This window comes from Cyprinodon variegatus, unplaced genomic scaffold (assembly GCF_000732505.1).
Source record: "Cyprinodon variegatus isolate N-32 unplaced genomic scaffold, C_variegatus-1.0 Scaffold810, whole genome shotgun sequence".
Lineage (NCBI taxonomy): Eukaryota > Metazoa > Chordata > Actinopteri > Cyprinodontiformes > Cyprinodontidae > Cyprinodon > Cyprinodon variegatus.
Window position 1 is genome coordinate 174,700 of NW_015151263.1, and position 13,984 is coordinate 188,683.

A 13,984-nucleotide genomic window follows, 5' to 3' on the forward strand; every position below is an offset into this window, starting at 1 on the left:
GTGCGTGTATTGTCCATGGGGGGTGGTTTTAGTGTGGTATACAAACAAAAAATATAAGTGTCAGTATCAGCATTAATGCCTCTAAGGTTATGTTGGATAAAAAAAATGTGTTTCTTTCACTCTCAGTGTTTTTCATGAATTTCTTATAGAAGAACTTTTATCTTTCTTCATATATTGGGGCAAGTTAGGGTTTCCTGTTATTACGTTGACATTTTTGCCATCAAACATCCATATTTTTTGAATGTAACAAAGGTAACAAGGTCTGGTCCAGGATTCCAATAACACTATTCGCTGGAAATTTTAATTTAAGCATTTCACTGAGCGCCCTATAAAGGATTAACCCAACTGGAAAATGTTTGTTAGTAAAGATCAGTCCAACTAGATCAACATTGAACCAAGAGTAGGTTTTCTATAGAGAGAACTATTTCAGTCCAATATTAGGAGAACAGCAATGGTGTAGTAGATGGATTTAAGAGGGAAAACTATTAATACCGTTTTTTTCTTACTCCAAAACATTATTAAAATCCTGACACACCGAAATAAGATTTACAATCTAGATCAAAGCCAAACAGGTTAACTTTCAAAGGGCCCACGTCTGAAAACAACACACAAATAACTAAATATACATACTGGAAAAAAATGACTAAAGGAAGATAGAATAGAATAGGAAAAAAAATGTATGCATGAAAAAAAAGAAATGAACAAAGATGGGATGCAACACATAAAATGTTTTCATTAGAAAGTATTTAGAGCTGTGAAACACGGTGGCTGTAGTATCATCATTAGGCAGCAAACTGAAAACCAACAAATATTCAATTTGGGCTCCATAAATATAACAATACTTTTATTAAAAAAAAAAAAAAATGAAAACAATTATGTTTAACTCACATTTTAATTAATATTTGCGAATTCCTTAATATTTTCTTGAGTTTTAGCCTCTCAGTGACTGAAATGTGTTTGTGGGCATAAGAAGCAGAGCGGAAACCATCCAACCATGCAGAGTCTAAAGGATTTGCACTTGAAATATGGTTTCCAACCAAACCATCCAATCCATCATTTCAGCCATGCTTAAGGATTGTGATATTGCAATAAATTCTTTAGGTTTAAACCAATGAAGAGTTGGAATCAGTCTAACAATTCAAATTTCTTAAAGCAAAAACGTAACACTAAAAGCTCCTTTAAAAAGACCCAACATAAACGATATCATTTTTTAATTAATAAAACAGATCTAAAATCATTAAACATTGACTGAAGTTGTATTTAAAACCTCCTCCACTCTCACCTGGGTCTAATCATCTCAGTTGTGTTCTCTTTAAATAGATGTTTAAAGAGGTTTTCATCATTTCAACATGCAGAAAATAAACTGCAAGGGGCCGAGTTGTCATTCTTGTGGAAACAGTTGTAATTACAGACAGAAAACTTCACATTCCTCAATAGTCGGCAGAGTATAAATAATCTCAATGTCTAATTTAATGCAAGTTATTTCATCTTGGGACTGACAGATAAACAATATATAGAAAAAAACTGGAAAGCATCTCTGTTACCTAAAGACCTCTAGAAGACAAAACAGAAAGGTATGAGGAAGACGGTTCGAGCTGCGTTTCCATTAAGAATCGACTTACGCAAATTCTAATTACGAAAATAAATTAACACTGCGATTTTGAAAAGGCTCACATTTTAAATTAAAACTTCACGCTTCAGTAAGGTAGTTTTTCAGTCATCTCATAATTCGTCTATTTTGCAAAACTGCAAAGCGAACCCCTTTCCCGCATCACCTGATCTGCAACCACGCCCCTTTCTGCCTTGCAAAGATGAAGACGACGACCAGAAGTAGTTGGAGTTTTGGCTGAAATATAGCTATATCTCATAGCTGTTATGTTAATTTTATCAGAGTTATGATGTATACAAATGTCTTTATGAGACATTTTAATTGTATTTGTTATGATATTGACAGTTTTGTCTTTTTTGTAATAGAAACACAGCTTCTGTTTCTTCCTTGCTGGATATAAGTCAGTATACATAACCCTGCAGGCTGTTACAGTACGTTCATTTTATTAGGATTGAGACATAACTTTCCATTTAGTAGCCTTTTAAAAAATGCCTTTCGATTTATAAATTACTTTTTAATAAAACATAGCTGTTTTTACTCAGAATCCACCCTTTTCCAAAGAATACCGCATCATTCCATCCAGGCTTAAATCTAGAAGGCATTCCTTAGACTGGTGCTCAGGACTAATGTTCCTTAAGAGTCAACAAGCATGAAATCACACAGTAATGATAACATCAGCTCCTCTGGTGCTCATTAAACAGGTGGGATAGAGAGAATTTTTTTTTTTTTTTACAGGCATCCTTATCTAGAAGTTTGTTTATATATATATAAACAAAAAGAAAAAAAAAACAGGAAAAGGAGCTCCTGGGGAAGATAAAAGTAGAGATTGACAGATAAAGATCTCAGCTTACTACCATGAATCTGCCTGGATTCTCAGTAACCAGTGGTGTCAAAAGTGCACACACTTGTTACTCAAGTAGAAGTGTGTTTTAAAAACACTCTGGTAAAACTTGAAGTATCAACTTGACCTCTTTATTCAAGTAAAAGTGAAAAAGTATGTGCTCCAAAAACTACTGAAAGTACAAAAGTATAAAGTAACCTTTAAAAAAAACAGCCAGATGCCACTATATGAAGCGAAAGCTCAATTTTTCGACTATTTCTAAAAATTCTTTGAGATAGGGCCAAGGATGAGGGAGGTCTTGTTTGTCTCCATCTCCCGACACGCTCTCGCCTGTGTCCGACCTTTCAGACATTTCAACATCTTTTTTCTGAATCTGAATAGCATGGCATAGACAATTCACGTTTGCGGTTTGAACACCTGCTTGCTTCTGATGATTTCCTTTAGCTAACCAATGAGTGTTTGCGTTATATGACTCATCCAGTTACACTAGTTTTCACTAGATGTGGATGGCGCCACTTATCTGATGTGCATTGGATGATATAAAATACATTTTTATAAACATTAAACCAAAGCCAAGAGTAACGAGTAACGTTTGATTTTAAAATTTAAGGAATAGAAAGTACAGATACTTGTGTGAAAATATAATGAATAGAAATCAGAAGTAGGAAGAAATATAAGTAATGGAGTATTTGTACTTAGTTAGCTCTGTCAGTAACTCAGAGCGTACCTCTGAAGGAAGGGATCTTAACCCACAATTCCGCTTCTTCAACATATTTCAACCACACATATTAAGGTGAGCATCCAGTTTAAGCCTCTTGTGTAAATCTAAACAGTTTCAAACACATGTTATTTCTAATGGGAAACAGGCTGAGTGATAAATATATGGGTGTGTGTTTGGGTGTGTGTAAATATTTGCGTCTCTGTGCCAACAGTGCATAATGTTGGACACACCCCACAGCGCTGGATGAGAAGTAGCTGCTGCATCACCACAGCAGAGTCCTAGAACCATGACCTCATGTCATGCGATCGTTCAATAATTAAAAAAATAAAGGACGAAACATGAAAGGAACCAGACGAAGACTATGAGCTCCAATGCATTATGTCATATGCAGTTTATTCCACTATAAAACAGTTTAATATCAGCTCTTATAAACCAGTATTGAGCTCTGCTTCTAAAACACACCCAGACCTCAGAAATATAGATTCAATAATATGCCTTGGTTGAACAATAAAACACCCAGAAACAAAAGTGCTTTTGAAAAAGAAGCCATTAAGCACTGATGGATGCATTAGGGAGATGCAGCAGATAATATTTCAGAAGCAACAAGCTTAAATGTTTCAAATCACACTGGTTCACTGGTGATTTTCTGGAGAAAAAAAATCTCAAAAACAAGCCAAAGCCGCAAACTTAGAAGGAAAGCCACAACTAATCTGCAAGACTGGATCGCACTGTTAAATTGAAAGCCTTAAATATCATCAACTCAATTAAAACCAAAGACTCTGATAGAGGCGACGTGTGCTTTGGTTTTCAGCGAAACTTAGTGTTCTAACCTTAAAACTTGTGATCATTATAGAACATTTATGATGTAAGAATTGATTATTATTCCTTTAAAGTCAAAGTCTGAAATTTTTCCAAAACATTGAAGGAGTGAAGCCTGGTACGGTTTGTGAGCATAAACCACACAAATGTAGCAGCGGCACCTTATTTCATGAAATAAAATATTTTTTTAAAAATGGAGAATCCACAGGTTTTATTTTTTTTAAAGATTAGTTACTCTATATACCTGTGTGAATTCTCATTTATCTGGGTCATCTCAGCCACAAATCGGCATAAATGGGAGGCAACTGGACTTTCGCCAACTATCGAGAATTAACTAGAGCATTTCCCTATATTCCCTCCCGTAAATCCAGCTGTTATACTAAGCATACAATAAAATATGCTGGAGATTATGTCAAAGTGATATAATATAGATATCAGTGAGTTTCCGGAGAAACATTTTGATTTGGAACTGCAAAAACTTTATGAAAATGAGTAAAAATGTCTTAAAAGGAGTTTATTTACCCTTAATCGGAGTAGGAATTAAGAAACTGCAGTTGTTTTTTGTTTTTTTTAAATGCAAATTATCTTATTCCATTGGCAAAGTGTCTCATTTACCTGCTTAATTCAAGAATAAATGCACTTATTTAAAGAAAACTTGGCTTATTTAGATTAAAATGTTTTGTTGTGCAAACCACCAGGCATGGCAGTGGACATATAATGCTTTTGGCTTGATTTCTTATCAGTAGTATCTGAAACATTTAAGCACAAGTTCTAAATAAGCAAAAAAAATTCTCATATCCATGGTTTATTTTCCTAGATTGGAGGATTTCCTCATGAAATTAATCCTAAAAAAAATAAAAAAATAAAAAGCTCATTTATGATATAATCTATTCAGACAGAAGATGTTTCTTCATGACTGTCACCGAACAATTAGAATTACGACCCTTCAGTAACACCCAACATAAAAGCTACACAAGAAGTCGAGCTCCTGGGATCAGATTATCAACCAGCTCATAAATCCCGTTGACACGTTTATAATCTCCAGCTGAATTAAAACAGCTGACGGCTGCAGCGCTAGCGAGTCTGCACTTCTCGCCTTCACTGGAATGAATTTAAAAGGTAAAGGAAATTACAGCCAGTAAACAAGGGAAGTCCATAGTCTGTCCCCTGAGGAGGCCTTCAGGCCACTGTCAACACAATCAACCTTAGAAGGCCAATGCAAACCTGTGATCTGCAGTAACCTTTATCATCAAAGGTTTTATACCATTATGTTGGAAGGACAATCATAAATCTACATGTCATTTCTCTCAAGACAAACAGGACCACAGCATCATAGATCCACCAGCATACTTTACAGTAAGGCCATATTTTGATCTTTATTTCACTTCCAACTAACATCAGTTGCTGCATAAATTTTCATTTTTAGTCTCAGCTGTGAGCCAAAAGCATAGAGATGCATCTAATTATTATTATAGTGGAGGTTTTATAGGGTGTGTTTTAGAATGCTTGTGAAATTATGAATAAAATGGAGCACAGCAATGAAGAAAAACAAATATTGATAAGAAGGAAATATGTTGCAATAGAAAATGTGGGAGTAGGAGACAAGAGGAGATAAATAACAGAGCAGGGATCTGGTTTCTGTTTAGAAAATGCCAGCTGTGCCAGCTGGCCTCTTCTCCGCATGTGAACCTAAACAGCCTCTCATATTACTGCAAAAGACAAGAGAGGTCCCATGACATATCGAAACCCACAGCTGATATGGCAGCTTCCATTACCCGCTCCGTTAAACAATTATTCTGCTATCTCACATCTACTGCTGCCCTGCGGACGGGAAACAAGTCTTCCTTTAGTCACAAGGGGGGAAAAATCATTTGTGGTTGTGACATATAGTAGGAAGGCTTCAGAAAGATAATGTCAACCGTGGAATCTGATTTACTGTGTGAAATCTACTGACATTCTATTAATAATGTCAGAGAATAATCCACGCTCTGGTTGGTTCCTTTTAACGAGGCGACAAGTTGGCTGCAGACTTGTCATAAGGGCGGATTGTTTAGTTAGAACCTTTGATCACATCTTAAGAGGCGTTATAAAGATTCCAACTCACCTGATTTAAACAGCTAATATGGAAAAAAAATCGGGTTTTTTAAGCAAAAACAAAAAGTAGGTAAAGGAAGTGCTCCTAATTACCAACAGTAGCCGACAGCGACATGTTGCAACACATTTGTAGCTCAGGTATTTATTGTTTATCTTGCACAAGCAGTGAGCCTGAATATTTAAACTCAGGCGTATCTAACAGTTTTACTACAACAAATAAACCATACGGCAGAACTGTTCATTAAAACCTGTGAGAAAAGGAGTTTACTTAAGGTGTTTACATTCCAATAGTACTCTAACCCATTTTCTTTCCCATTTCATATAATGGCAATAAAATTGTATTTTATAGAAATTTGGAAATAATTACACATTTACATTTTTTTATATGCAAAACAATTACAAAGCATGGTGTCTATTTGGATTCACCCCAACTACTTTAGTACTATTAAATAAAATCCCTCTCAACAGTTGATCAGTGAAACCAAGGAACACAGCAGATGGGTCAGCATGTAGCCTCTATTGACGCCTAAAAGCAGAATTAGGTTCTAAAACGACCAAACAGCTCAGAGCGAGACATCAAAATGTGACAAACCCCCTGAATTAACACCAAGGGAGCGATTAGCATTAATAGAAGATTAGCATTGATACAAGCAATACTAAAAGCTGCAGAGATCCGCCCTCAGGTGGGGGAACCTATTGATCTTGATTGTCATGTGTTATAGTGGCCTAGTTAAAGCTCAGACCTGAATCCAAACAATTCTGGTCCTCAAAATTGTGCAAAAATCTTACTTTTTTTATCTGTAAAAAAAGGGTGAAAAGTTTTAAGTTCATATGAAAAAAAGTCCATCGTGTTTTTGTCTTCTCAACGTCTCCAGGCTCCATCACAGACCGATGACCAGTCCAATTTGGAGATAACAAACATGGACCAGCTCCTGCAGTTCTTCTACCCTGAATACAGCGTGATCCAGCAGTGCATGAGGAAAAGATCATGGCACGCCTCATCCTCCTCTTTCCCTTCCACCTCTTTTTCAACCTCTTCGGTGAGCCCTTTAGCCCGCCCCGGCGACGACGACTTGTGGGTCCCATTGCGGGCAGAGCCTCTTTACAAAGATGATGGAAATATAGCAGGTAAAGAGTAAAGTGGCGTTAGTGCTTTGGAAAATCAAACACTTGTTTTCTAACTTATTGACCCTGTCCACAGAAATTCTGGAGGAGCTAAAGAGGATACAATGCCAGCCAAGGGAGGTGTGTGTTGAGGTGGCCAAAGAGTACCCAGAATCCACGGGTCAGTTACATGTCCCTCGCTGCGTGGCGCTGCATCGCTGTGGCGGATGCTGCGGGAACGAGGCTTTCTACTGCACCAATACCAGCTACAGTCTGGTTAATAAGACGGTGAGGAAGATTGAGGTGCAGAGGGACTTTTACATCTGGACGATGTTCTGTATGGAGGGAATTTTGTTCGATTATAGTTGAAATCAGAAAACGTGTTTTGTTATTAAAAAAAAAAAATAAAATGCTATCCGAAAATGAAACTTCCATTAAAAAAATAATATTTTTTTCATCGTTTTCAGATAAGAATTTTAACACTTGCATTTTTTGATTGCATTTTAATCTAAAATTTTAATTCAAATTTGAGAAAAATAATATGAAAAGAAATGTAATCTAGAAATTGCAAAGGTTTTGAGAGTAGCTTTGCTGTTCTTTTCTATTTTTTTTATATTTTTCTAATGTTTCTTACAAATTTGACATTTTCAGAATTCATGTTTTCAAATATATCCTTGTATTTGATTGCATTTTATAGATTACATTCTTCCTTAATCACAGTTGTAGGGGCTAAGCCGACGCTTAAAGCCACTGGAGTGTTTTTAAACTGGAATCTTATGGTTGACGCGCTTTGCCAGGGTTAGATGGTGTGAACAGAAAATGTCCAGACGCTGTTCTTGCTGTTTAAAGGCTGATTTATTCCCACTCTTGCTGCTTACAAAACAAAAAAAATTATACAACAGCCAGCTGTGAGTTGACAGCATTTCCCCGCCAAGCAGTCAAACCGATTTGCCCTTTCCGGTGAAACACATGCCCATATGCACATCATTTCCCTTCTTTTATAGAGCTTATACATAATTGCTTCTACAAGAGTATTAAAGTCCAATAAAAACAAAAACAAAATCCAAGAAAAGAGCTATTCTCAAAACCTCGTTTTTTTTTGTTTTTTTTTTTCTTCTGTTTCAAAATTCCATTTACAAAACATTTTTCTTGTAGCAATAAGACCAAAATTGTATCCATAGTTTCAACTATTTTTAAATCAATCCAACTGATACATGCTGCTGATTTTTAAAGTTGATATTGACTTTACCTTTTCTCTATTTACATGATATAAAAGACACAATGATACCATTTCTTACAAACGACTCAATGTAAAACAAGAAACATTGGTTTTTAGATCAAGCAGGCGTAATCTCGTGATCTAATGGCATGGTTGCTAAATGCACTAATTAATCGGCAAATTCATGCACATACCAGCCTATAATATCGCTCGATCTCTATTCTTCTCTGCAGAGTTCACTCAACCAGCCAAGCTGGAAGAATTCCCAGCATGTAAAAAGGCACATCACATCTCAATTAGATTTAAGTGCAAACTTTGACTAGACCACCTTAAATCCTTCAGTTCATTGAGCTTCTTTCAGTTTAGATGCTAAAGCGCCACCAGACCAGCTCTGAATGTTGGTATAATGTTGTTTTGTCATAAAACATTCAGGGTTAGCTAAAATTTTTTTGAATGGAGCGTGAGGTTTTGATCTTTGAGACATTCGGCCTCGTGTTGTTTTTTTATGCATACATTGATGATGTAAAACTAAAGCAAATGTATTCAACTTAATTAGGAAGAAGCGTTCACTTTATATCATTAAATCAATATGTTAAAACAAATATTTTTTTTATTCTCCCAGATTTTGTTGGTTTTTTTTGCATGAAATTTAAATCTCTTTTGATTAGAAAGGACTAAACGTTTCAACAAACAAAACAAAAACAGCACATTAAATCTGGTACATCACTGCTTTCACACTTCATAATCTATCTGCATGCTGAAACCAATTCTTCCCAATTATGTTTCTTGCCTGACCACAGCACACACACCCCGCTCCATGGGGAATAGGCTGTTACTGGATACAGCGGACACAGTCACGCACAGCTGCACGATCTCACAACAAACCGCACCGCCTGACCAGAGCCACCCTTCACACAGACTTCAGTTTGGATAAAATGACAAGAAACTCCTTTAACCTCTTTGCTCTTCCTCCCCTCCAGCTGATGGAGCTGTCTCCACCCAGGATGGACCAAACGGTCGTCATGGTTACGTTTGTCAACCACACCACGTGCACTTGCCTCTCCAAGCGGCCGCTCCACTCCATCATAAGACGAGCAGCTACAGATTATCTGTGAGTAAGACGACCTGCTGACGTCTGTGTGCCTGAGTGACTGCGCTGTGTTCAAACATGTCTGACTGTTTTATGTCTGGGGATGTGCAGGTGTTCCCCTCCTGAACTCCCCTGTGCCTCAGGATCATTGTGGGATCCCGTAAACTGTGGGTGCATCTCTGCCGACACGATGAGCTACACTCAGAAACATACAGGTGAGATTTTTTTTTACCCAATTCTTTGAGCCTGGGACACTTACTACAGAGGGGAATATAAAAAGTGCCAAAAGAACATTTTTCTCCTCTAATAACATTCTAGAAATTGGGAAAAAGAGAGCTAGACTCAACAGATCAAGTTCAGCTCAACCCTAAATGTTTTCTCTTAGGTTCAGAGAATGGATCTGCACGTCTATTCCTCATGTTGATTTGGCTAAATGCTTAAAACAAACAACCTATTAAAAGATCAAATGAGGATCAGCCATCAGCCTTGCTTTCACAAAAGTTTCTTTAAGTGTAAAACTTATATTCAAGTACACAGAAAAGTCAAGGTTTTGAAAACCAGGACTAACCTTTGTCTTGTTTGTGAAGATGACACAGTTATTAAAATAAAGCAAAAAACAAAGATTTAGCCGTAGAGCATAGGTTACTGATTTGTTTTTGTTACGTCTGACATGACTGGGCTCCAAGGTTAAGTAAGAGGCAGGTTTTGATATCACTAAAATAGTTGAGCGTATTTCAATCAATACGAAATTTAAATTATCTAAAATATCCCGCAGCCATATGGAAGAAGGGTTTCTTTGGAAACAAATCACTTTGTATCCCCATGGAGAAATATTCACCTCCCACACGTTTAGTATAATTTTTTTTTTTACCAAATCATGTTCATTAACTATGTTATTTTGCACTGGAATCGTGTTTATTGACATAATTGATCCAAAAAACCTAAATGTGAATGACATTGACCATGATAGACTAGCAGTAGGAGATGAGTGGATAGATTTTTTTAATGCTTTGAAAGAAATTTTAACATTTTAACGTGGAAAAGGTTCCTCATGATCATAAAAAAGGGGGAAAAACAAAACAGTACCATATTATAAACCAGGTCATAAGATTAGCAAATTACAGCACATCTCTTTGTGATGAGAAGGGCCACCCTGATTACAGAGGAAACAGCTCAGCCTTTCATTACTCATTCCAGCTGCTCCCACCAACCTGAAAAAACATCTACTATATATCAGTTAAAATTCTTAAAAACCCAAGTTTAATTCAGAGGTTTTAAGTAGACATGATTTCATTTATCTGGTTTTATGTGCTTTGTATCTGTATTTATTAACGTGTTTTCTTGTAGTTAAATTGGAATGCTTGGTAGTAAGGTCCTAAAAGGAGAATACCTGTTACCAGTTGCCGCAAATAAAGTTTTCCTATTCTGTAGTTTAAATTTGTAAGAAAAAATTAAATACATCAACTTTTATTTTGTCAGCTGCCACCATTTAAACAAAGTAAATGAGTTTGTTAGGGTGTACAACGCAAGGGTGTAACTTTGTGATGAAAGTTGGTGGGGATACTCGGGTGGACCTACAGTTACACTTTCATTAGGCTAATTTTCCAAAAATGAGCTCAAACATGTATTTATTGAATGCTTTCCTATTTTTGAAAACACAAGACCACACACTGATATTAATATTTATAGATGTTAGAGGGATGCCTTTTAGTGCATTACAAATATAGGGCCCCAAAACATCAATGCATGAAAAAAAAAAATTTCCAAAGTCCAATGCCAAAATTGATATATCATGTATCTCTAGAAGTGCAATTTCAATTCCATCCAGAAAAAAATTGGATATGCTGCATTTTAAATATAGCTTAGAGTATTATTTTCTTGTAAAATTTGTGGTAAACTTGGAGATATAATTTATTGCATGTTGCATATCCCAGTAAATCTGCTTCTCTCTGTTTAAAGAGATTTATGAGCCTCTTTACTAATATAATGATGCCAGAAACTAACCACGGAGCTGACGGCTCAGTTCGACTGCCCGGTGTGTTTCGACTACGTGCCGCACTGTAGTCGACCAAAATCCCGGATGATTTTGAAATTCCCCCCGGACATTTTTTTAGGTATGAAAAGTAGGACATGTCTAGGAAAAAGAGGATGTCTGGTCACCCTAAATAGTTAGTAAAAAGAATGTAATATAAAGAACGGGAAAATCTGCATTTTTGGCCAAACTGTTACTTTCAAACCAATTATTGGGTTAATTTAGCTATAAAAGCACTGCAGGCTGCCCTGCTACAAAACTCAACTGCATCATTGCATCTCCTTTATGAGCTATCTAAGCTAAAAGCTAAAAATGATCAGACATTTTTACAAGCAACTCCATGACTTTTCAGTCAGATCCAAAGTGGTCTGCAGCCACACTCCAAAACACAGAGGAAGAAAAAAAGCCCTGAAAGTTACAGGTCTAGCGCCCCTAGTGGCTAAAAGTTAATCCCAATCTAAAACTCTAAACTTAATATTTTTTGTCTTTTTCTTGTACAAAGTGTTAATGGTATCAGCAGAAACACTGCCGCACATCATCACTGAATACAAATACACGGTAGATATCAGGTGATATTATTTTGTTTCCAGCCAAACACACTGGAAATCTTCTTACAAAAGAGTTAATCTTCAGACTTCTTTATCAACATGCCGCTCCAGTTAAGTTCCATGTCTCTATTGCAATTATAGAACAGAAAAGGATTTTTCTGGCATACCTTAAAAGAAATCAAAAATAATCAGCTGACATGTAGAGAGGGCGTCTTTGCTGCGGCTCTTACACTTTCCCACACCCTCTCCATCCATCCTGATGTGATAAGGCAGGTTTACTGGTTCCTTTTAATCATTCCTCTGATTGCAGATTTGGCCACGTCTCAGCAAACTGCTACTTACTTTTATCCATTTACCGCCTTATAAATCACCTAAAAAAGGGTAGCTATGTAGCCAAATGAATCATGCCTTTTAGACGAGCTTGTAGTCATGCCCCGCAGATACAGCCCAGAGACAATCCGTGTGAAACGAGGAGTATGATGGCACTGCCAGATCGTTTCAAACAAATTCACCCCACCACAGTGTTGATACAAATGAAGCTGGAATGTAGTAATGCTCTTGTACAATCACGCACAGCCCCAACACCTTTACTAACTTACTGCATGATTGGAATATCTATTTTTGATGCTGTAGGGTGCATATTCAAATTGCCTTCTCTGTAAACTGCTCTCAAACTCAGGTCTCAACATGCAGATTTAGAGTAATAAACCAAAACAGACACTGTAGGTGTTCTGCCCGCCTGGCGCCTCAGAAACAGTAATTAACCCTAAGAGGCTTTCAGCTTAACGTCATCATAGATGTCAAAGATACCCAGGTATGTTTAAAAGGTCCATCATAAACTTAAATTTAGTTGAAAATGACTTTTTTTTTTCCATTTGGTGTCTTATGTGAAGTACCGTTTTTTCTCTTAATACTTTTTGTCTTCCAGAAGCGCTGGACTCAGGTCTGCTGGCTCTCTGCGGGCCCAACAGGGTTCTGGAAGAATCCACCTGTGACTGCGTCTGTCAAAACGGACTCACTGAAGCCAGCTGTGATCCAGGCCGGAAACTGGATCCAAACACCTGTAAGGAGACAATCAATCACATTCATTCAACTTCATCTTGTTTCATAAGAACGGAGATCTGCAAGATGGTAAAAGCTTAGCCTAATAAACTATCCCCACATGCCAGCGACCAAAATCAATGCCCCAGGGCCTAGAACTGGTGGGCCATTCACAACGCAGAGATGTGTTTTTTGAATTTTTGGATGCAAAGCGGGCGTGGTTTTGAGGGCGTGACAACAAAAGGTGCACGACACTGGAGAAATCACAACAAGAAAGATGGCAACAACTATTGAACAGTAGCATGCACTGCGGCGGCAGCAGCGTTCACTGGAGCACTCCATTGAAAGTTAAAAGTTCTCTTTTCTGTTCTCTGTTGTTCAATTAAAGTTCGTTTTAAGATCATTTGAGGCGAGAATATTATACTTTAAAGTGTCACTATATGGTCCATTTACCAATTTGATGTGTAATTTAAAAAAACAAATTCGGAAGTTGAGAGGGCAGCGGCACCCAGGGGAGCTCCAAGGCTAAGGGCAGCCAGGGCTACCCGCAGCCCCTCTGCAGCGGCCCTCTTTTGGCATAGTCACGTGTGAAGGACCGCTGGCTCTGATGGCGATTTTTGACTCAGCTTTGGAATCAGTTTTGGAAGGATTAGACTTGGGGTTTTCGTTGAAACGTCAGCACGAAGAGGCTCTACGCTCAGTTATTTTTAAGAAGGACCTATTCGCCATTTTAACGACAGGCTGTTTGTTTACACTCCCCCACCAGCTTTCTGTAACACTTATTATGTCACAGTGAGTTGCGCTCATTGGTCAGAGCGTTGGCCAATAGGCACAGACAGCGGTTTGAAAACGGGTTGATCTCATTA

At 37.3% G+C, this 13,984-nt stretch overlaps 1 protein-coding gene across 2 annotated transcripts in view; it reads left to right on the forward strand.

Moving 5' to 3' along the window:
* LOC107098784 (vascular endothelial growth factor C-like) overlaps positions 1-13,984 on the forward strand; it is a 25,881-nt gene that overhangs the window by 2,275 nt on the left and 9,622 nt on the right. The window contains exons 2-6 of one of the 2 annotated variants that reach the window (XM_015396631.1): positions 6,960-7,212; positions 7,286-7,476; positions 9,388-9,518; positions 9,609-9,712; positions 13,009-13,140. In XM_015396631.1, the coding sequence (XP_015252117.1) occupies positions 6,960-7,212; positions 7,286-7,476; positions 9,388-9,518; positions 9,609-9,712; positions 13,009-13,140 (811 nt within the window). Of the gene's footprint in view, positions 1-6,959; positions 7,213-7,285; positions 7,477-9,387; positions 9,519-9,608; positions 9,713-13,005; positions 13,141-13,984 lie in introns of both variants that reach the window. The other variant, XM_015396630.1, reaches the window with a different exon arrangement.